The sequence below is a fragment of the Pocillopora verrucosa genome, chromosome 7 (assembly GCF_036669915.1).
Source record: "Pocillopora verrucosa isolate sample1 chromosome 7, ASM3666991v2, whole genome shotgun sequence".
Classification (NCBI taxonomy): Eukaryota; Metazoa; Cnidaria; class Anthozoa; order Scleractinia; family Pocilloporidae; genus Pocillopora; species Pocillopora verrucosa.
Genome location: NC_089318.1, coordinates 1,218,984 through 1,242,408, shown reverse-complemented (window position 1 = coordinate 1,242,408; position 23,425 = coordinate 1,218,984). Strand labels below are relative to the sequence as shown.

The 23,425-nt window shown below is 39.3% G+C and overlaps 3 protein-coding genes and 1 pseudogene across 5 annotated transcripts; 2 read left to right on the top strand and 2 right to left on the bottom strand.

Annotated features, from left to right (window-relative positions):
- The first annotated feature begins 649 nt into the window (after window positions 1–649).
- Window positions 650–12,083, top strand: LOC131774585 (carbonic anhydrase 2-like). Of its 3 annotated transcripts, none has more exons than XM_059090638.2 (8): window positions 650–726; window positions 6,385–6,446; window positions 7,209–7,244; window positions 7,533–7,864; window positions 9,672–9,764; window positions 10,330–10,420; window positions 11,132–11,295; window positions 11,805–12,083. In XM_059090638.2, exons 2-8 carry the CDS (start codon window positions 6,392–6,394, stop codon window positions 11,910–11,912), a joined length of 879 nt encoding a protein of 292 aa, XP_058946621.2. In that variant the 5' UTR covers window positions 650–726; window positions 6,385–6,391; the 3' UTR covers window positions 11,913–12,083. The 3 variants fall into 3 exon arrangements, with proteins under 3 accessions (XP_058946621.2, XP_058946628.2, XP_058946637.2); XM_059090645.2 differs by lacking the exon at window positions 650–726 and adding an exon at window positions 2,796–2,909; XM_059090654.2 differs by lacking the exon at window positions 650–726 and adding an exon at window positions 2,796–2,914.
- On the top strand, window positions 2,545–3,512 carry LOC131775311 (uncharacterized; annotated as a pseudogene).
- A 768-nt stretch (window positions 12,084–12,851) lies between the features above and the next one.
- Window positions 12,852–17,447, bottom strand: LOC131774576 (carbonic anhydrase 2). The gene is made up of 8 exons (XM_059090628.2): window positions 17,414–17,447; window positions 15,853–15,919; window positions 15,579–15,605; window positions 15,003–15,352; window positions 14,616–14,708; window positions 13,771–13,843; window positions 13,251–13,414; window positions 12,852–13,033 (listed from the first exon to the last, which is right to left on the bottom strand). Exons 2-8 carry the CDS (start codon window positions 15,905–15,907, stop codon window positions 12,908–12,910), a joined length of 888 nt encoding a protein of 295 aa, XP_058946611.1. The 5' UTR covers window positions 15,908–15,919; window positions 17,414–17,447; the 3' UTR covers window positions 12,852–12,907.
- Window positions 17,448–18,500: 1,053 nt separating this feature from the next.
- LOC131775102 (carbonic anhydrase 2) lies at window positions 18,501–22,800 on the bottom strand. Its single transcript, XM_059091194.2, has 9 exons — window positions 22,743–22,800; window positions 22,387–22,644; window positions 21,665–21,746; window positions 21,285–21,314; window positions 20,756–21,090; window positions 19,921–20,013; window positions 19,648–19,717; window positions 19,389–19,558; window positions 18,501–19,192 (listed from the first exon to the last, which is right to left on the bottom strand). Exons 3-9 carry the CDS (start codon window positions 21,723–21,725, stop codon window positions 19,043–19,045), a joined length of 909 nt encoding a protein of 302 aa, XP_058947177.2. The 5' UTR covers window positions 21,726–21,746; window positions 22,387–22,644; window positions 22,743–22,800; the 3' UTR covers window positions 18,501–19,042.
- Between the last annotated feature and the right edge of the window lie 625 nt (window positions 22,801–23,425).

Genomic DNA, 23,425 nt, shown 5'->3' with positions numbered 1-23,425 from the left:
AAAATATGCTATATTACAATTCCAATATTATCATATTATTACTAAGTTCGTGCTTTTCGCTTGATTCCATTTCTGACCTGTCACTGTTAAAGCCTTTCGTTTCAACAACTGACAGCAGATACATTCTTGCATTCTAATTGAAGTTCTCGCAGCTTCTTGGTCTCAACTGAGTGACTCACGATAACTGCAGGCAGCTATAGTGGACGGTATTGTTATCCTGAGTTATAACTTTCAGCCAGAACTCTAAGAGAAACCATGCTGTTTCTCTGAGTTACTTTCCTTAATCCTATCAAAGGTTGAAAGAAGATGAAGTTGCCTAAAATTATGCGTCATTTCCGCAGTCGACAATCGAGATGTGTTTACATACGCAATATGTCATACGAAATTATCCACGCTACAGTTACTTGAGTGATTCGGTTAAAGAAGAGTAGTCATCGAGATCATCCCCTTCAAATAAACGAACCTGTCTTTTCCCACCGTACCAGAGGGTAAAAGCTACTGATCACTTACTAAAAAGGATTTTTTTCGGCGACTGGACATCAGTTTACGGTAGTTGAGCATTAACTTCGAATTGACCATGCATAACGGTCCGTGACAGTTAGTTTGTTCTGATGGGCGGTTCCTTATGAATCTATTTGGTTTACTTCTCTCAGTGTTGGCGTGCGGCCAAGATTCATCCAGTTTCCACTTGTATATTTCATCCTTTCCTGGCAAAGCTTGACAAAGGTAATGATATGGAAAAATTGTTAAGATGTCATTTGTGATGATGATAACTCTAGATCCCTCTTCTGACTCATGGGGCATAGTTTTCGTTTGTGAAATTAGAAGTCAAAGCGAATTCGAATTCGAAAAGTTATGTGCTTGTCTGGAAAATTCAAACATCTTTGGATCAGTTATCATGATTAAAACTCAAATGTAAGGTTACTGCTTTAATTACAAAAGAAACATTTTCTTCCCAAAAAGCTCAATACTTGTCCTTGGCCCTAGAAAAAAAGAGCCTTCATCAGTTCTATGCGGAAACTGCGCTTCATTTGCCAATGATTGGGTTGTCCGCTTGAAGTCTTTGTCCCATTACTCTGACGAAAAGAAATTTGTCATTTAGTCAAACAACATGGAAACTCGAGCTAACTTATACGTCGTCTTTCTCGACTGAGGAACACGTCACTAGCGATTTTCGAATTACGTGCTTTTTTTGCTCTCCACGTACAGCAACATACTTGCACACTTCGATCATCAATTTTTTTTTATAGTGGGTTGATTCATTATCCATGTATATTCATTTCTTCATTAAGTTTTTATTTGAAGCTAGCCTGTGCCTTTTGCTTTAATTTCTTTCTGGAACACTGTTTCTGGTCAAAGCACCCATCAGAGCAAGTTAATTTATGACTCCCACGTGTGAAGCGATTATGTCGAAGTTTCTCGCAATTTCTTGGTCTCAACCGCATGACTCACAATAACAATTTTGGCACAATCATTTTTTCTCCTAAACGTCTCAGGTAAAAGCTACTTCGTCAAACGTTCTCATACGTGCGTTTTGCTGTGAACATAGCTAACCAAATCGCGTAAAGGTCATCTTCTCAAACAGTTAATAATTGCCAAGCGATCTCAGGTCCTCCTTAGCCTTATTTGCACAAATATTTTCGGTGGGCAAAGCTTGACATCCCACCAAATTCATTCCAACAGCATTTGCATCCGAAAGAGTAAAGGCTATTGATCATTCAAAAAATTTTTTTCGGTAACTGGACATTCATGTACAGAAATTGAGCATTTATCTTCTTCGAGAAGACCAATCCTAAACCGCGGGCCGTTTAATGAAAAGTAATTTATCATCCTGTTAACAAACATCATAACAAACTTCACTGTCTCTCTCAGGGTTTTTATATTATGTTTGTGGTTGTGCTTAGTTCGTGCTTTTCGCTTTGATTCCATTTCTGACCTGTCACCAATTACTGTTCAAGCCTTTCGTTTCAAAAACCGACAGCAGATACATTCTTGCATTCTATTTAAAGTTCTTGCAGCTTCTTAGTCTCAACCGAGTGACTCACGATAACCGCAGGCAGCTATAGCGGGTGGTATTGTTATCCTGAATTATAACTTTCAGCCAGAACTCTGGGAGAAACCATGCTGTTTCTCTGAGTTACTTTCCTATCGCATCAAAGGTTGAAAGAAGATGAGGGTACCTAAAATTATGCGGCATTTCCGCAGTCGACAATCGAGATGTGTTTACATATGTAACATGTCAAACAAAATCATCCACGGTACAGTTACTTAAGTGATTCGGTTAAAGAAGAGTAGTCATCGAGATCAATATCTCCCCTTCAAATAAACGAACCTGTCTTTTTCCACCTTACCAGAGGGTAAAAGCTATCGGCGAATGGACATTCCGTAGGAAAGCCCGAGTCTTAAAATATAATTCGTTCTTGGTCGCCAAAAGGGGGGCCATGGTCCCAGGCGTTCCTTGCGTAAACCGTGGAAACTGGGGATAAGAGTGCGACAACTTGTGTTATCGTGTGCTCGCTCTTCGTAAACAACATCATTTACAGAATGCTGTGTCTTGTGAAGACCACATCGCAAAGATTTCTGTCCTATACCCTCATCTCACATATAAACGCACACGCCGTTCGTGGTAGGCCCACACTAGATGATGTCGAGAGTTTTCGGAATGGGCCGGTCCACGGCTAACCAAATGTGCGAAGTTCATACTAGCTCTCACGATATAACTGAGCCAAATGTGAGTTCAAACTACGAAAATACTAGCAAACCCGTGACAGCCGATTTAACAACAAACTATGATGCTGAGACGAACACCTCACTTGCTGTAAAAATCAAGAATGTTCGTGAACACAATTTCGAAGGTGGTTCTAACAACAGCGAATTGGATAAGGATACTGACAGAAGCAACTTGAATAGTAAGGTTAAATATCTTAGCTTAGCTCTTCCGTTAAATATCCTGTTCCTGTTATTGGTTTTTATTGGGTTCAATACTTGTAAGGTACGATTTGGTACTTCGTACATAATCACTATTATTATTGTACAAGCGATCGTGAATGTTGGTTTGCTCTACGTATGGAGTTGTATGTACTTAGTAGAAGACATGAATACTCTTGATGACTGTGATCTACTAGAAAAAGTTGTCAATATGACTAATGTACATGAACATAATAGTGTTGCAGTGTCAATAAAAGTACAACAATTCAGATCTCGTTTTGCTAAGTAAGTATATTATAATTGTACTCGTGTTTTGTGTTAATGTCATGGCTATAAACGTGATCGTGAACCAAGCAAAAAAAAGAGTAGCAGTGAAGATGTTAAAACGTCTCTCTCAGAAAAGTAGAAAACTGCAGAGTTATGTACGGAGCCGTCTTAGTAAAAAGGTACCAAAGTAATCGAAAGTCAATGATCTTATTAAAAATAATACAACACGAAAGAAAAGTACACACAACACAAGAGTCAGGTTTGTACAAAAAATGAGAAGGAAACCAATTTTTAGAACTAGAAATGTTAACTCTTGAATGAGATATGTCTACAATTCAAGTAGAGATAAACATGAAAAGAAATATCTCTAATACTTAAGGTTCTTTTCGCGTAATTTCCCATATAGTGAGTACATGGATGTAATTCACAGAGGCAATTGTGCAATGAACAAGTTCTCTAATGATATAAAGAAAACCCTGATCCTGGTATGCACCATGTGGATCCCCGTAAAACAATAAAAGCACCATATAGTCAAGGGGATGTTGTTGTATTTGGACAAAATGCAAGGCAACAATGTGTTGTAATGAGTTTATGTGCATCAATATACCACAGTATGAAAGGAATAGGCAATCCCAATGAATTGAAACAAATAATGCATATTGGAAGTAAACTATATAGCAGTTTGTCACAATTATCAAGACAATCATTTTTACTGCTAGCAGATTTACCATCAATGCTTACAGTTCTAGGGGAAGATTACCAGCTAGAATACAGTGAAAGTTACATTGGTAATGTCCATGATGAGCCTACCATTGAGGAATATCAATACGGTATGGGCCTGAAAAGAGCTTTTGAGTCATTGATATCAGAACGGTATAGGTCATTTATTTTAACAGTTGGATGTATTGCTGTGGGTATCAGTTACTGTGCAGATCGCTTGCTAGAGATGTTTATAGTACAAGTCACGTTCAAGGGACATGTGTTCTATTAGGTATATCATCTACAGACAACTTAGTGCATTACTTTCAAAGTTTATATGGAGCAACTGATCTGTATGAACTATAAGTTTTATAAATTACAAAATATGACGGCAATAAGCAACAATGTGAGAGAGGTATCAAAGAGATCATCAGGTCAACACAAGTGTTACAAAGACCACTGTTTTGCAGTAGTTCCTCATTAAATATGTTACTTGATCATTTCACCTTGTAGTTACTGGAACTCAAACACCTTAGATTCAATTATTGAAAATGGATCTCAGCTTAACAATACAATGCACAGTAAGCAATGTTTAATATTAATTACCATGTCTGACAGTGTTACAATTTTTGGCTCTGAGATAAATGTACACGTCAATGAAGCAAGTCACGGAGAATTGAATAATTTAACTGAAAGCAGGATATCTCTAGAGACCTTGATTTTAAGGAACCAAATCGTAAAAACAGGCTTTTTAATGTGGATGTCAAGTCACAGTATAGCTTTTATTCATCAACAAAATACAAAAGTAAAGCAATTGTTTTCTCTTCTGACATATGAAGACAGTCAGCTCATTCACTCGCAATGAAACAGACAAAACACATTCGTGGTGTGAGTAATCTAGTTGAGGAAATTAACAATATTCGAAATAAACAGGAATGTCAGACAATGGAATAAAATGCACTATTAATTTGCTGTTTATGTAAAATTACTAAAATTGAAAGGAAACGCATCATAAGAAAACACAGAATAAAAGATATGTATGTTTTATTTTATTCCTGAAAAAGGTTTCTATAATATATTGAAAGAAAATATTCAACTATGAATGCTACAAAGAAGTATGAATTACTTTCCCAACGCAATGAGGAATTAGTGAAAGCCAGATCGGCTGAATTGAGTTAACCAGTTTAAGAGGAAAATAAGAGAAGCCCTTATTTTACATGTACTGTCTGTAATCAAATACTTTATAAGAAATCAGTAATAACATGCATAAACATGAAGTACCCTTGCATAACATATTTCAATATTCAACAGGCATTTGATGGAAAACAGTATATATGCAACACATGTCATTCAGAAGTCGTAAAAGGAAAATTACCCTTGAAGTACCCTTGCATAACATATTTCAATATTCAACAGGCATTTGATGGAAAACAGTATATATGCAACACATGTCATTCAGAAGTCGTAAAAGGAAAATTACCTTTCAGGCTGTAATGAATAATATGTATGTGGATGAAATACCCACAGACTGAACTATCCTCACTAGAAAAACGAGAACAAATACTAATAGCTCAGCGAATAGTATTTGAGAAGATTGTGGTCACGCCTAAAGGACAACGGAGAAAAAATTAAAGGTGCAATATGCAATGTACCTGTAGAATATGATCTATTCCATTAGATACATTCCCGTTGCCATCGGAAATGTCCAAGTTTTGACGTCTAAACTTTGAATGGTAACTTACGTGGTGTCGCACTCAACTGGGAAGTGTAGTATTCACATTACATTTTACGAACGACCCCAGAGAGTGAATAAAATATAGCCTGTGTAAAGCCGCTCCCTCCACTCAAAAAAGTCGAGGAGAGAGACGTCCCGATCTTTTTGCGGGGAGGGAGCGGCTGTACACAGGCTAATAAAATATTGTTTTCACGCGAGTAAACAAACTAACTATTGGCACAAATAACCGTCAAAAAGTGGCACTGGAGTGATCGACATCGAAAATTCCCCACCCAGGTCCCAGATGTAGTTTCGTTTAAATTTTACCCGTGGTGAATGCTCAAGTAGAACGCTTGATACGAAGCCCGAGTGAACGCTCCTCAGTCGAGCGTTTAGTCATTATTTCTTCTCTAAACAAGCAAAAAGAAACACAAACAGGCGGCCACTTGTTAATTATACATAGTTGCCCTCAAGGAAATCAGCAGGAATCAGTTCGTCATGAAAAGCAACGTTGGTCTTTTCTTGTCCCAGTGAGATTAACAGTCATGAACTAAAAAGAACAAGTGAGGAAAGGAATAGGAATCTCCACTTAAAAGTGGTAAACAACTATGAATTGTTACACCTCCACACTTACACCGGCGTCACTTACTTTCATGTAATTGTTGTAACGCAAAAGCAAAGCGAAGAATTTCTCAAATTGTAACCAAATTTGAATATTAACATTACGATTTGATTGTATTTCTAAATTTATTTTCTAATTACTCTTCATTCCACAGAATAAGGATGCTGTCAGCTACTGTACTGTTTGCGCTGGTGACTGTATCTGTGGCTTCTGAGGGTAAAATGACTCGTTTTATGAAAAAAACGTGTTATCTCTTGCCAAAGTTCAAGAATTCATTTGAGGGAACCATTCTTGACAGACAGAAAATTTATTCATTGTTTTTATTAATGCAATTGATCGTTGGAAGTCGCTATTCGTTTAAAACACTCTTGAAAACAATGGGGGAAAAATACCCCTCGTAAAAGCAAGATGTGAAAAGGCAGGAATAGCTCACTGATCAATCCCTTTAGCTGTCCTTGAAACTAGAAAAGACTTGTTCTTGTTTTTTTAATTTTCATTTCATCAAATGAGATGTGTTCATCTAGTTGTATGACTTTGGTGTGGGTGAAAATGCATCTTGATAGTGACTGCTGTGAACAGCAGCACCGTTGCCTGGAGACATGTCAACAATACTTGCAATGTTTGACGCTCATCACTTGAAGTGTCATCTCTTTTTTTCTAATTTATCCCGCGATACTCGTGAAATTTATAGTCTTTCTTTCAGCCAGACGTCAAACAAAAAACTGGTACCGGCAATTTTGAAAGGCAAGCCCGCCAAAACGATCAAGGCAATGAATGTTGAGAAGAGGGTAAAGCTGGAGTTCCTTATCTAAAAGTCTCCAATGATAATAAGACCTTCTCTAGCTGGGGAAAATTTAAAAAATTCTCGTTTTAAACCCTTCGAGTCCAGCTTGATCTTAATTGGCTTTAAAGGAAGCGACTTTCTGCGGCGTGATTGTATCTGATGACATACGTTTCATTCCTTCTTCATCTCAACAGGAGCAAAGTGGAAGTACGGGGAAACAGACCGTCACGGTACAGACAACAGAGTCTTGAAGTATAGATTAACAATTCATTTACTGTATGCTGGTTTATTCCAGATATTCAAGATTTTTCGCATGCTTTAAAACTATTGTAAATAAATCTCGTATCCAGATCCTACCGTGTAACCAACTGAAATGTATCCGCTCGGCCGTGGAATGTCTGGGTACCAGACTATAATACTGCTCATACAAACTAACGAAAACATAGTGTTTACTTTTTGCTCAAAAATCTATTTAACATAATCCCTTATTTTCCTATTAACGCTGATATTCCTAACAGGTTATGGTCCACCTGACTGGGGTAAAGTTTCAAAATGCTGCGATTACACCGCCCAGTCCCCCATAAATATCGAAACTCCGGTTAAGAAAGATGCAAGTCTCAAGGGACTCCGATTTGCAACCAAGAACAGAAATGGAATGGTCAGTGGAGCTATAAAAAACAATGGTCATTCGCCTACCCTAACTATTGACAAGCTCAAAGGCAAGGCTAAACTCACCGGGGGTCCCCTTGGATATAGCGTGTTTATGCTCCAGCAGTTCCACTTTCATTTCGGTTGTGATTACGACGCGGGATCAGAACACCTTGTGAACGGAAAGCCATATCCTGGAGAGGTGCGCAATAGTAGCTCTCGAAACTTTTTGTTTTCCATACGTTAGCATTACGACCACTAACTGAAAACATTCGTGACAAATTGTTCCTCTCTCTCACAGGTGCTTAGGGACTAGTCATTATATATTGATCACCTCACCTAGGGAAGGAGTGAAGGTTTTTTTGTTGGAGGATGGATTACACGGTTTTCAGGGGAAACGGAGGAGGGAATTAGTCGTTCCCAACAAAATACAAATGGGAGGACTATTGAAAAAACGACTGCCATTAACTGCCGATGAGGGGGAAATATGGGCATATTTACAGAGCCTTCGGAGGGGTCGGAAAATTTTATCATGACCCAATCAAAATCCTCCAGCTTCCGTCCCCTCCACCCCCTACCATCCCCCCTCCTCCAGTTCCCATTCCCCCTCCACATCCTACATCCCCCCTCCTCCAGCACCCATTCCCCTTCCACCTACCATCCCCCCTCCCCAAGCTCCCATTCTCCCTCCACCCCCTACCATCCCCCCTCCTCCAGCTCCCATTACCCCTCCACCCCTACCATCCCCCCTCTTCAAGCTCCCATTCTCCCTCCACCCCTACCATCCCCCCTCCACCCCCTACCATCCCCCTCCTCCAGCTCCCATAACCCCTCCACCCCTACCATCCCCCCTCCTCCAGCTCCCATCTCTCTCCACCCCCAATCATCCCCCTCCACCCCCTACCATCCCCCTCCTCTGGCTCTCATTACCCCTTCACCCCCATTATCCCCTTCCTACAGCTCCCGTTACCCCTCCACCCCCCACCATCCCCCCTCAAACCCCTACCATCCCCTTTCACCCCTTCCATCTCCCTCCACCCTTTACATCCCCCTCCACCCCTACCATCCCCCCTCCTCCAGCTCCCATCTCTCTCCACCCCCAATCATCCCCCTCCACCCCCTACCATCCCCCTCCTCTGGCTCTCATTACCCCTTCACCCCCATTATCCCCCTCCTCCAGCTCCCGTTACCCCTCCACCCCACAACATCCCCCCTCAAACCCCTACCATCCCCCTTCACCCCTTCCATCTCCCTCCACCCTTTACATCCCCCTCCACCCCTACCATCCCCCCTCCTCCAGCTCCCATCACCCCTCCACTCCCATTATCCCCCTCCTCCAGCTCCCATTACCCCTCCACCCCTACATCCCCCCTCAAACCCCTACCATCCCCTTCCACCCCCTACCATCCCCCTCCTCCGGCTCCCTTACCCCCTCCACCCCCTACCATCCCCCCCACTCCAGCGCTTATTATCCCTCCACCCTTACAGTCCCCCTTCCACCCCCTCCCATCCCTCCTCCTCAAGCTCCCATTCTTCCTCCACCCCCTACAATCCCCCCTCCACCCCCTATCATCCCTCCTCCTCCTCCTCCGGCTCCCATTCTCCCTCCAACCCCTACCATCCCCCCCTCCACCCCCTCCCATCCCCCTTCAGGCGATAACGACCGGTCTCTAAAGTCGTCCTGTCAAAGTCTCGAATTTTTCATATTGGCTTTCTTACTTCAATTTCATTGAGTACCGTCAGTCAAAGCAAGATGACATTTACCAATCACAACAGAGGAAAGTATCTAATATCGTGCCCAAGTCTATCACCGTTTAGTGCTTATCCGTGGAAGGTCTGGGTACAAGACTTGAAAATATGTCTGGCTATGAAGCAAACTGTGTGAAGCGTGGAAAACGCGAATGGCTATTAATCGTGTATGGCTCTAGTTTGGCATCTGGTCGGCAGATCAGAGAGGAACTATTTACAATATTGTACTTCATGTATAATTTCAATTTATCGTCTTTTAGCTCCATTTGGTGACTTATAACACAAAGTACGCTGATTTTGATACCGCTGCGTCCCAATCCGATGGACTGGCTGTGATTGGCGTTTTCTTTGAGGTATGTATGGAAATATCATATATGTTGCTATATTATATTTACCAGGTATTTTGTTAGTGATGAATTTGGAAAAATAAAACATTTTCCTAGAAAAGCAACTGTTCCTAAAATGAAAGGAATCAGCCGCACGGTGGAGTCGGTAAGGGTTGGGAAAGACTGGGGTAGAGAGGTAAAGTTGAAGTTGAAGTCATCGCAATTGAGGAAATTGAAAATTTCCTCAATTGCGATTTTCAATTTTCCTTTTGAAGAAAAATGTACATCAACAGCTTTTCTTTAGTGAGATCATTTGCATACCTGTAAAAAATACCCCGTACAGTTTCAAGGGATTCATTCCCGCTCCACGACAAACATTAGAGTTGGTAACGCTTGACGTTGGCGCGCAAGTAAGACTTCATACTACATATTGTACAAAAGACAGCAACAAGGGTCAGATTTCAATAGTTAGGGGACTAATGCTAAACATTTGCTTGGGAGATGGAGTTCATCACTCCAAGAGGAACATCTTTCAGTTAAAAACTTCTAAGACGATGAGATCTTTAATGTGAAAACATGCTACCTATTTCAGGAAAAGAAGAAAAGAGAAAAAGGGAAAGGAAAAAAGCACTATTATGCCCTCCTCAAACTTTACTATGCTCTGAGAAGAATAAGGGATTTTGGTAAGGCATTGGCAGCTTGTATCATTTTATATATCCGCTTACATATCCGTTTGTGTCACACCAAAGAGTCTCTATAAATTCAAGGGTCAAGCTATCAATTAGAGATAAAGAAGTTTCCACTGTTCTACTGTTAGTCTTCGTCACGTGATGAGGTTCAATGATTGCGCGTCGCTATAAAGGGATAGTTAGCTGCTATTGGTGCGTTTTGGCGATATCTTATCAGTGCATTTTGATCCTCGTTGCATTTTGACAAGTAGATGTTGGTTCCTCGCAGGAGTTCTAATGTTGTCATTTCATTGCTCACTGTGTGGGTATCGTGCAAGGAATAAAAACAAAAAAGGAATAAAAACAAAAAAGTTATACGAAACATGACTTAAATACGAAGATCGTTAACACGACGATATCTTGAGAATATCCTTCTCCCATCACGGATCCAGAGTGTCCACACTACTCAGCCAAACTCATTACTCCTAATAGTGACCAAAAGAGAATTTCTCCCTAGAACATCCATAGATTTTCGAGCAGAAGTTTCATGAGAAGTAACACAACATCAACGGAAAGGTATTTTTTGATTTGAAAGTAAATTTTCAGAACCAAAATTAAACAAAATATATGGCAGACAGTGTCGAGTATTTATACCTAGATATTGGAAGCGAAAAGGTTAAACATTTATAACATTAGGGCAGCTAATACAACCACTTTCTCTCTCAGGTGCCGAAGCTTCAGTCAGATACATAGCACTGCTCGACTTGGTTCCTGAACTGAAAGACCTCTCATCGTTCTACTCCTACAAGGGTTCCCTTACCACCCCTCCCTGTTATCAATCAGTTCGCTGGATTGTACTGAAAGAACCCATTAAATTCCCTGGTCCTTTGGTAAGAATATTTTTATGCTATTTTTCTGCTTTTTAACATTTAAACACTATTTAAGTTCCTGAAAAATTAGCGCTTACGCGTTTCACATATCCTACTAAAGCATTCAAACGCACTAAAGTCCAATTTAAGACAAGAATGTTCGAAATCGGAAATTTGCGTTCGATTTTAGATTTTAGACACAAGTGTCCGATTTAAGACACAAGTGTCCGATTTAAGACACAAGTGTCCGATTTAAGACACAAGTGTCCGTTACTAGACACTAGTGTTCTATTTTAGATACCAAATGTCTGATTTTATATTTTAGACACAAGTGTTCGATTTTAGGACGATAAGCAGTACCTGACGTGTCTAAATTGGACCCTTTTTCCTTTGTGAAAGTTATGCTATTAACAGTTCACAGAGCACAAACGTTTGTGTTTAAAGTTATCCATACCTAAACAGTCCCCAACCCTCTGTAACTGTAGTTTTTTTCCGATCTTCTAGTCACAATTAATGTGATTTTTTTCCAGTTCGACGCCATGAGGAGATTGAAAAACGGAGAGGGAGGCCTCATGTGTGGGAACTTCAGACCACCTCAGAAACTCAACGGACGTGTGGTTTCTGAATTCGATGGATGAGCTCAAGAATCAACTCGCAATAGCTTAACACTACAGTAGTTGATTTAGATTCTCCAAGAGAATATAAACAGTTTATAATCTCCTAGATACTCTTAGCTAGATTGAGTGACGTGTTTTGGAGGTTTCTTTCTTAAGCGAGGATTGTTTGTAACAACGAAATAAACTGCATTTATCGGATATGTTTGACTATTACTGTTTATTCAAAAGGAAATGAGTCAAATCCCCGCGAAAATTATGGTAGTAGACTTAATTATTCTTGAAAAGAAAGGAATATTTGTCATGAATCTCCATCGAATGGGGATTCCCCACAGTAAGGCACCGTATCCCAAAGACATCTCAATGGTAATGACGACGGACAGAAACGAGCGAAGCGTTTTGCTATAAACTTGATCACCTTCGCTTGTTTCTCTGTTAAGAAATTGCAAAACCATATCCTTTTGTTCACACCAGTGGCAACTTTCTTACCTTCCTTTGCAACTCAGCTCTTTTTATTCTCACCGCTGAGTTCACATATACCTCTTTCTTGAAATAAGTATTCTTTAGGGACAACCCTGAAAACCCTTTTACGGTGTGCGAAACCTCACGAACGAAATGCCGAGCGGGGGGGGGGGGGGGGACAAAACTCACAGACACTTTTGGTGGAGAGAGTTTGGATAAGCTTTAGCACCGCTGGCTATAACTGCTAACTTTTCCCTTTTTAACCCTCTTCCTCGAGAGTCAGGTCTTTCAGACTATGGGTCTTTATCCGCAGTTCAAATATATGACTTTCATATACTCACAGCCGTTAATGGGTCTTTCGTTAGGTTTGGTCGGGGGGGGGGGGGAGCTCCCCGGTCGTGGCCGGTGTATTGCTTCTTAATCTTAAAAGGTTTGGCAATAACTCACATCAAGAACAAAAAATAGACACAGAGTTATGTGGTTACTCATTTTATTCTAATTCCTCAGATTGACACATGTTTTAGCATGGTAAAAATGACAATTTTCGATGTGGTTGTTTAGTTGAACAGCCTATCATCATCATCAGATTGAGACACGGAGCGGCTGTTTAGCGGCAGGGTGGGTCTGAAGTTGTCGCACATAGGCTGTTCTTCGTCATTCAGGAGGCTCCTGAAAGCGCGCAACTGAAAAAAAAAATTTCTGTACAGGTCACCATTGAAACATTGAAACAGTCTTAGAACATTCTTAAGCGGTTTGTGGCTGTGAAGATAGTACCATATGGTTCCATTTCTTAAAAAAACACAAAGATATTCTTAGTCCAGGAAGAAATTGCTATGACACCCGATGAAATGGCAGAGGTATTTTGCATTAATCATGATTTGGAAGTAAAAATCTTCATACCACATATTCGCTGGCACGAATTGGACGCTTCAGCACAATCCATTTCACTGATTGGTAGCAGGGAGGGGTGGTAAGGGAGCCCTTGTATGAGTAGAACTCCGACAAATCTCTCAGATGAGGAACCAAGTTGTTTAAATATATTGCTCTGATAGGCTTTTTCGAACCTGCCACAGAAACAATATAATCTCATTCCCTGTATACAAGACGGTAATATTTGGTATTCATACAAACCCTAGTACGGAAATATCTTCTTCTGTTTGACTTCGAGAACATAGGAAATCGTGAATGAAACATCAGTGAAATACGTTATCATCTGTTCATAATTTTATGTCTGACACAGTAATTATCAGATTATGGTAAAATGTTGAATAAAGGAAATGTTCGCCTATGATTATTAGACAAATTCTCCCTGTCATTAACATATAAAATGAATTGAGTTGAGTATGGAGAATATTAATACTGATGTTAGAGTGTAAAGGATTCTAGTTCTTCATGGGAAGTTACTTTATCCGTGCCTTACCAGCCTTCCTTATGTATCGCGTTGCTCCACTTATAATTTTTAACGAGTAACTTGAGTCATCCTCATCATCTCCCTTAGATTCAAAACAAAAAACCGTCGCTGCGTCAAAACTGAATCGAAATATCTGTAAGACCTGCTGGTACGGTAACCAGCTGCTGTTCGGGAAATGAGCTTATGCTCCTCCCCTGAAGTGACTCTACTCGGGAGAATTGAAAACCGAACTCGAAAGTGAAGCGGAAATCAAGTTGAGTAACTATAATAACAGAGTGAAATCGAATCTTGAAAGTTTTAAAATGTATACGATGTAGTATTCATATCTTCCGGTCAGACCTTACTATCGTTTTATTATACAAGTTAAAGAATGGTAAGGTGCACTTGTTAAAATAAAGAACAACACCATTCACAGAAATTGGTGTTCAGTGGATGATTGCTGAGAAACCAAAATAAATTTGATTCCCGAAGACCGGCCCATCGTTGTTAAATACGACTTGTTGACCCGTTGACTCGTTAGAAAACCAGACCAAGGGCGTAGCTGGGGATCCTGGGGTGCCCATGACCCCACCCCCCTCCCTCTTTTTAAGCCCTTTTTGTCACACTAAGTAAAACACTACGTGGAGAACGATATGAAAATCTGGTGAGTACCTTTTTGAGTAGACGGACCAATAAAGAAATCCCATCGATTTATTTAGTCAGCGTGTGTGAACACAAAACAAAAGTAGAGCTTAATAAGAAAAATTGAAACATAAATTGCAGCACTTTTGTTTTCACCGTTGATTTTTGCCGACTTTCCTCACCATTCATCAGCGTTAGGTTGACTTGAAACAAAATGATAACATCTTTTTTACCTGTAAAAAGACACCAATCACAGCTAGTCCGTCTCGTTTGTCCACAGCAGTTTTAAAATCTCCATACTTCGTGTTATAGTGCACCAAATGAAGCTGAAAAGGAAAAGCATGTTTTACCATTTACCTCGAACTTAAACAACAAAGATGTTCAACTTTAAAATTTTACTTATACTTTCAGGAAAACTGAGCACTCGGCAACTCACACCAAAATTGTGATCTCGTTCGGATATGGACAGAAATGTTCTCGTTTCGTTTCTGACAATGATTCTTGCTTTGTAGATATCGTTCGCAAGGGCAACCTTTTTTATACAGGCTCGCTACATAAATTCGATCATCTCCTTATTGCCCCTCCAGATAATGCTCTAATCACTAATTGTGTTCTATTACCTCTCCTGAGAATGCCTTTCCGTTGACAGTGTGTTCAGATCCTTTGTTGTTCTCACAACCAAAATGAATGTGCAACTGCTGAAGCTTATACACGCTGTTCCCCAGGGGACCTCCGGTGAGTGTTGAAGTACCCCTCGGTTTATCTATTGCTAGGGTAGGAGCATGACCATTGTTCTCTAGAACACCGCTGACTCTTCCATACCGATTCTCAGCTAAAAACCGGAGCCTCTTCAGACTTCCCTCATTTTCCACCGAGCGGGTTTCAATATTTATGGGGGACTGGGCGCTCCCGTCACAATACTTTGAAACCTTTCCCCAGTCTTTCGGACCATATATTTTATGGACTTTGTCTGCGTATAAAATTAAATACATGTTTGCAAAGACTCGTGATCACTTTATGTTTAGATGAAAAGATAATTGCCATTAATACGTTTTGCGAATTTCAAGTTCAATTCTTAACATTACAGTTCAGTTGAGTATTCGAAATTTATTATTAATAACATATCCACATATATCTATATATCAAGTCAGTAAAAAACTCCAAGGACGTCTTTTAAAAGAAGCAACTCATAATACCTGTTTCACCATATTTCCACTTGGTCCCTGGGCAGTAGAAAAGAAAGGAAAAATAAATTATTGTTTCTGTCTTTTGAGTATTTACGCGCACAAGTTAAAGTTTAGTTATCCCGAACATTTTTAGCTTCCACTCGTAGAAAGAAAAACTAAACACCAAAGCATAAGTTTTGTACAAGTGTAATTTAATTTATTCAAAAGATAGATTTAATTTCTGCAATTCTCTAATGCTAGCAAATAGTTGTTAAACAATCCTAAGCCCATATGAGTATCATACCTTGTGCGGTCAGGGCTGAACCCACGAGAACAGATAATATAACAATTTGGAACATTGTGTTTTGCGTCTGTAAATAGGAACAAATCAATAAGTAAGTAAAACATTCTCAAAGATATACCTTCAATCGGCTTTGCATCCCTCAACCATCCCGGTAACGTTAACCTTAGCTTCTCGAGATTTACCCGAGATTGGTGAACTGGATTGATAAAACACGGAGGAGTGAAGAGAAGCAGCAAAATGCAATTCAATGTTTGTTTGTTTGTTTTTTTTTCATTGGAACGATCGTCCCGACAGGAATTAAAGAAAATATTTCACCTTAAACTGATCAAAAAGTGATGGTTTTCACTTCAGAATGAGCATAAAATGAAAATAGTGAAGCAAAAGTACGTCTACAGCATGTACTTTTTTCTCACATTGAATTTCTTTAATTAATATTCGAGGCCTTAATCTCATAACGCAGGGAGCAAATTGGAGTATTTTAGTACGGTTGGTGAAAAGACTGCAACATTGGTTAGACAGATGTGTTGGGTAGGAATTTACAGCACTTGTAAAGTTAGTCTTCAAGTTTGCAGGTGAAAAAGCTCTGCAGGGTAAATATTTATTCTCAGAAAATGAGATGCTCGACATTTCTCGTGAATTTATTTTGCATGTTTGACCAGAGATTTACCTACCTACGTAAATTCGTGGATGGCAATGTTTTGGTAGTGGCAAATATCACACATTTTCCGTCTTGTCTCTCTATTATTTTTTCTCACTTAATTTTAAAATCGTTACCAAAGGAAGCGTTTTTTTATTGTAAGAAAGCAAGTTTTGATTTTACTGTATGACTCATCTGGAACTGGCGTTATTAACTTAGTTCTATTATGCAATGTGAAATAAAATCAAACCATTGAATTGTGTACCTTTGCTCAGCTTGAGCTCAGGGAAGATTTTCATGACTAACAGAAAACTGGAAAATAATTTTCCTTTCTAGAGAGCGACACTGGCGACCGCTAACCAATCGAATTCCACAGGAAAAATCTTGCAGGAAAGATTTTACACCAAAAACTCAGTTATCGCTGATGGCAACAGAATTTCATTGTTGTCATTCACGTCATTATATAACCATGTATACCAAAATACTTTGAATTTTGTACAAAGCTGCTAAGTCCAATATGATCTGGTGATAGTGATGATATTGATGATTCCTTGATTCTCTAAGCCAGTGAAGGTCATCGATAAAATTTGAATGAAAAAAAATATGTAGAACCAATTGATGAAAATGCAATACTGGCATATCTGAGAGTTCCGAAACATTAACCTTTTTTATGAATTTTTTAAAATATTTTCTAACACACTGTTAAAAAGAAATGTTTCAGCTAATCCTGGAAAACTGCACTTGTTATCTCAGTAAGAAACACATCTATGTAGATGTGACCGCTAAGAGTATCCATCTTAATGTTTCTTTTTCTCTGTGGTTGGTTGTCAAGACTGTACGAAAGTTGGTAGCGCCAGTAAATTATGAAAAAGTCGGCCTTGAAACTGAAAAAAAGGTTGCACATAAATTTTCACTTACACTTACCAGACAAACACTTCGAACAGATCCAAACGCGGCGCGAAATAAGTCAATGGCTATTACTCGTTCACTCAAAATTACTTTTTTCAACACGCCTATTCTGATTGGCTGATCTGCGGGAAATTTTTATTGACACTCGTTCTTGTATCTTATCCCATACCGAGATAAATGCCTCCACCCTGATTGGTTTTTTGTGAATATCTTTGATGGAAAATCTGTGTAAATGTTAAAGGCCAGCTGATTCAATTGCGTTTGTTGTAAATTACGAGGACAACAGAAGCTTATAAAATACATAGAGGTGGTTCTTTTTTTTCTATCAATTTGATCTTCATCTTTGCAAGCATAGCCAGAGTATCGCATCAGCATATTATAGAAAACAAAAACTGAAAACAATTGACAATGTACACAATTCTGGAGCTATTATAACGGCAAGAAGGACTGTGGGGATGAAAATTAATAAAACAGACAGCAAATAAGACTGCTTCACATCTTAAAAAGTATTCAGATGTCTACAGACGTCAATCTGGCTACACTGTTTCAGAAGCTTTATCTAACTAGAAAAAGATACGCAACACAATAAGTTTGCAGCTCCGTAAACCCCAGCGTAGAATTTGGCCAATCTTTGACAAACTTGTTAGCAGAACGTTTGCTTAGATCTCAAGATCGTAGGCCGAAGGAAATGTGAATTATCAGGTTGAGCATTTTTATCAACTTTCAGGCTAGAAGTGGGCGAGGTTCTGAAAAAATCTCGGAGTGCACCTGACGCGGCACAAACCAACCTAGGGAAAAACCTTATAAAAATTGGTTATATCATTTTCTTGTATCAAATGGAAAACAGCACCAACTTTGGTAGTGGTGAAAATTTTCCAGCAGCCATGAAAATGTCAGCAAGCCGTCAGATAATATGATCTTATGAAGGTTTGTAACTGAAAATGGACTAAATTAAGAGCAAATACATGGGTTCGAAAAAAAAAGCCACGGTCAACATACCCAACTCACATGCAGAACGACCTTAATCAGAGGAATCAGTAGCAAATAATGATCTCCGTGTTAGAATCAAAATCATCAGAGAGTATAGGCCTTACTCAGTGTGTAACACTTTAATCGAGGTCGCATTTAGTCCCCAAAATAACACACGTACAACCTTATGGTATAGTAACTCTCTGATAATCGCAAAAGAGAGCGAGACAGCGTTTAAAAGCGTCGACTCCCTCTCGTACAAACTCAATACACCTCCTTACGACTCACCAGAATCCACTGGTGAACCCAGGATACCGAGAATATTTTCCTGCCAATTCCAGAGAAAAAACCATTAAGAAACGCCGAGGATAGGCTTGGTAATTTAGGACTCTTAGTGTGATGTTTACCAATATAACGCAAAGATGATATAAAGATCACAAAAAGTAATGGCAAATGATTCATATAAAGCCCAAAAGGTTACACGGTCGTTTCAGCTTAGTATTATGGTGAAAGCCCGCTTTTTATTAACTTTTCTGACTTTTTTTGTAACCTTCGGTGAACTACCATTTAATTAAGATAGATATTTGCTAAAAGGGAAACGAGTTCAAATTGTGACCCGGCTTTCTACTGATAATCATGTAGACCTCGTTATGTCTTAGTGACACTATTGGATCGTCAATGGTAAAAGGGGAAATTCAGCAGGCCAGACAGCTTTTCCTTTCCAGGCCACGTGAAAATCTTGCGGCCATTCAGCGGTTTCACGGGCCTGAAGTTGTTGCACAGAGGGTCGTCGCTAATCGTGGATAACGATCGCAGTAATTCCAGCTGAAAAGAAATTGTTAGATTGTATTAATATGCTAAAAATCGGAAAATAAATGCGTGGTTTTTACACCTCTTTGTATACAATCCGTCTGAGCAGTGGCATCAACATCAAATTTTCTCGGCTTGAGCGGTAACTATATTCTCTTACCTACGGCGCTACGCTGTGCGCACTCTAAGCACTGCGAGCTCCGCTACTAACCTGGGATTCGGTGATCGGTATTGGGTTCTTCATTACGATCCATTGCACGGATTCGTAGCAGGGAGGGGTGGTAAGGGAACCTTTGTACGTGTAGTAAGGAGCGCTTTTTGACATCAAGTCTGGAACAAGCTGTGTCAGCGGTATACCGCCATCAAGACTGTAGCTGTCACCTTCAAAAAACGCAACAAGCTGAAATTCGTACCAGTCTCACTAGAAGTAAGGGCGTAATCGCAAATGACACAAGTGTATGTTTAATTACCATTGGGAGTTACGACATTGGTTGAGGCCAGAGCAATTTCCTCCATCCATTTGTTGAATCCTCCGTTCACCTTCGAAAAAAAGTAAGAACGAAAAGGTAATCGGTTAACTTCTGGGTGGAGACGAATCTGTTGGAAGCGTCTCCGCTAGTAAAAGTAATGACGATATGCAATATGAATTCCGTAACCTGTCAATTTATCCACCAAAGCCTCAAAGGGTCAAAAGTTAAACAAATTAATAAGTATGGTTAAGAAAAACACAACACAAAAACTACCTGCAGAAACACTCCGATAACCACCAACCCATCGGGCTTGGAGACGGCGTCCTTCAAATTTCCATAGATGTCATTATAAAACACCAAGTGCATCTGCCAGAGGAAACGCAAGTAAAAAGCACTAGAGTATCTCATTCGTAAACTCTGTGTCTGAACAGGCAAGGGCCAATTCGACGAAAACAACAAAACGAGGCCTCAGCAAATGTTTTACTATAATGTGTCAGAAAAAAGTAAATTCCTACGAAGCGCAAAAAATAGCAATTACTACCAGACAAACTACCTAAAAACCATTGCAAAACGATGAAAATGAAGCTGCTCACCAAATGCTGAAGATACCTAGGGTTGGTGATTGGGAAAACCGAGAAAGGGAAAAATCTACTTCTACCAACACTATTTCACGGTTAGGCACAAAAAACTCTGGTAAAAAGAAAGGGGCGAGACAACAAACTATATCACTAAATTACTAAATTTACATACAGCACGTAACAAAAGAGTGTAATTAACAAAATACCGAAGAGCAAAAAAGTATACGATAACAAGTAAGTGACGAAACGAAAACAAAAGTGAAAAATTTCCCCAACAGTATCGTTCTTCAGTTGGAAAGAACTAACGTCAATAGAAATTCACATTAGTGGACTATCATTTTGATTGTATGCTGGACAGCCTTCGCGAGAGTGTATAAGTCTCAAGGAAAAAAAACCCTTTTTTCTCCTCTAGCTTAACAATCGTTCTTTTGAAGGAAGTCTTACAAGATTCATTCCTTTGCTTACTTATTGTAATTTTTTCATGTGGGTCCTTAATTCGAGCAGCTTTAGCATTAATTCATGTTAGATACCTCTGATGCAAAAGAGTTTCCATCCACGGTATGTTCAGAGCCAAGATTGCTTTCGCATCCAAAATGAAACTGAAACTGTTCCAGACGAAAGGTGTTTTGACCAAGAGGACCTGCCGTGAGGGTTACACCGCCTTGGGTTTTATCCAGAGTAACTGTAGGGGCGTGGCCATTGTTGGACAAGACACCACTCACTGTTCCATCCTCATTATCAAAGATCGGCACTAGGCCACCATAAGAAGAGTTTGTCTGAGACAAACTAGTAACTATGTCGATGGGAGACTGGAACTGACCACTGCATGACGGCACCGCTAGACCCCAGTCTGCCGGACCGAACTCTAGAGAAAGTTTTGAAAGAAGACAATGAATGTGTTGATGGGCAACGAAGGACTAAGCTATGAGACTCAAACTGGCATCTAGAAGTTTTTGCGAATGTATTGATTTCTGTGTGTTGTCTCATCACTCAGCGATTGAAAGTTAATGGAGAAAAAGGACGACAACTGGGCATAACGAAGCATAATTTGAATCATACCTGTTTCTTCGTATCCCCACCGGCGTCCTCCTAGTAAAAAAAACATCAGAGATCGATAGAAACGTTTTAGAGTTTAGATCATTTTAAACTGATCTTGAATTACATCTCTTCGTCATCTCTGCATTTTCACCCAGGGCTGCTAAATTCAAGCGACAAAAACAAAAAAAATTGACGTCCCAATGTGCAGATTGTCTCGATGGTATACTTCATGGGCTCTTACTCAGATCAGGTCAAGGAATCAGTTGCTCTTAGTTTGATTTAAAATGAATGCGAGACAAGAATTGTTGTGACTTACTTACTTACTTGTGTTGCAAGGGAAATTCTCACTGGTTTTAGTTGTTTGATTTCGGATCATAAATGTGAGGAAGTAGAGATCTTACCTTGGTCAGCAAACGCGTTGTTGAAAATTGCCACCAAAACAACAACAAACAGGCATCCCATGATGCTGGACAAATCTGTCACCTGCGTTTAATAAAAACGAGCCTTAGAAATTCGGTTGTGTATGAGGTTGTTACAGACCGATACATCAAAATCGACGAATTCTCTGGTATCATGGTTCTTAGACTGAAGTTTTTTTCTCATTATTAAATGATCATTGTATCATAATCAGATTTTGTCTTTGTTGAATCCTGGTTGTTGTGTCATTAAAGATTCGTTTGTTGATCAAGAAAATCAGTGCTAAATATATTTGAATAGCACCCTTTTCTAAACTATCGTCATCAAACTCTGAAAAATTTCGACAAGAATTTTCTTTAAATTTTTAATTACCGCATTTTGTTAGAAAAAAAATCCCTCTCTCTCTTCTGTTTAAATATGGTTGGGAAAAATTTGATACAAGAGCTTGAGGAATCATGAACTCCAGAGTTTACGTCAATTCATGAAGACCTTACATAGTGAAGAGTTTGCAATGAGCCTAAACTATTTCTATCTTCTTTTCCCCCAGTCGTTCCTTAAAAATTTAGCAGGACTATTTTCCGTAAGATATAGTGAGCTCTAGGTTAAATATACCGAAAGGGCGAAGTTATCAAAGATTTCCAGCTGTCTCCAAGACACTGATACAATTGAAATATTTACCAAAAAGTTTTTAAGTATCGAAACTTACCCGTTTGCTTTCTTCCTTTCTAAAATGAATACTTCCTCAGCGTATGCAAGTACAAACAATAAATAATTGATCACAAGTTATCTCAATTAGAGCCAAAACCACAAAATACCATTGTAATTGTGAAGATTTAGCCAATGGTTTCCATAGCCCTTTTTGTTTCGTTGTCTTTAGCAGAGAGAATTTAATTATTTGAGTCAGATGACGAGAGATACTCCAATTGTTCAACAATTTGGCTGTTCTTCCATTATTCCCTGTTGTCTGCAACGATAAAATAAATTCGACAAAAAGAGTGAATATTTAATTTCAGTGGAAATCAGAATTACTGTAGAAAAGCTAGTTGCCGAACAAAGACATACATTGCTATGAAGCGTGATCAACCCGGGCGATGGGAACGAAATAAAAAGCTTCCCATATTTGGGTCAACGTGTTTCAAGACTTACCTGCTCTAGTAGATATTGTAAATGTAAAACAAATTAAACAGGATGTTGCGAAACTGTATATCACTTTCCACTGTTACTGGTCTCAGTAAACAAGAGGTAGGAAACATCGATCACGCTACAACAAATCGTTTCCGTTTCTTCACACGAAAACTATTTTTTAGCGAAGATTTCAGGTTCCTTTAACTTTTTCGAATTCTCTGCCTCAATAAAACACGGTCCCTCGAAAAATTGTGTTTGTAAATTAATGGAATAAAGAAATTGAGATTAAATTTGGAATGAAACTCGGAGAATCGTCGTGCATTTTACTTTTTAACCGTCATACCGAAGGCACATAATTAATTTAGTCGCGAAAGGAAACAGCTGAAATATGAACCAATATGTATTTCAATCTCGCATTTAAATTTTACGAATGGATCGAAAATGGAGAAAGAAGAGAAGAGCTGCAATGGTTGAGTTCGAAGTATCGAAATATGTCATTTTGGAACTCAATTTTCGTTGAGTGATCACAGGTGCTAAAGCTACTTCACGGAAACACGGAGATCTCTGACTCATAATCAATCCAGCAATCTTTCGTGAAATTGAATTTATTTGGAAAAACA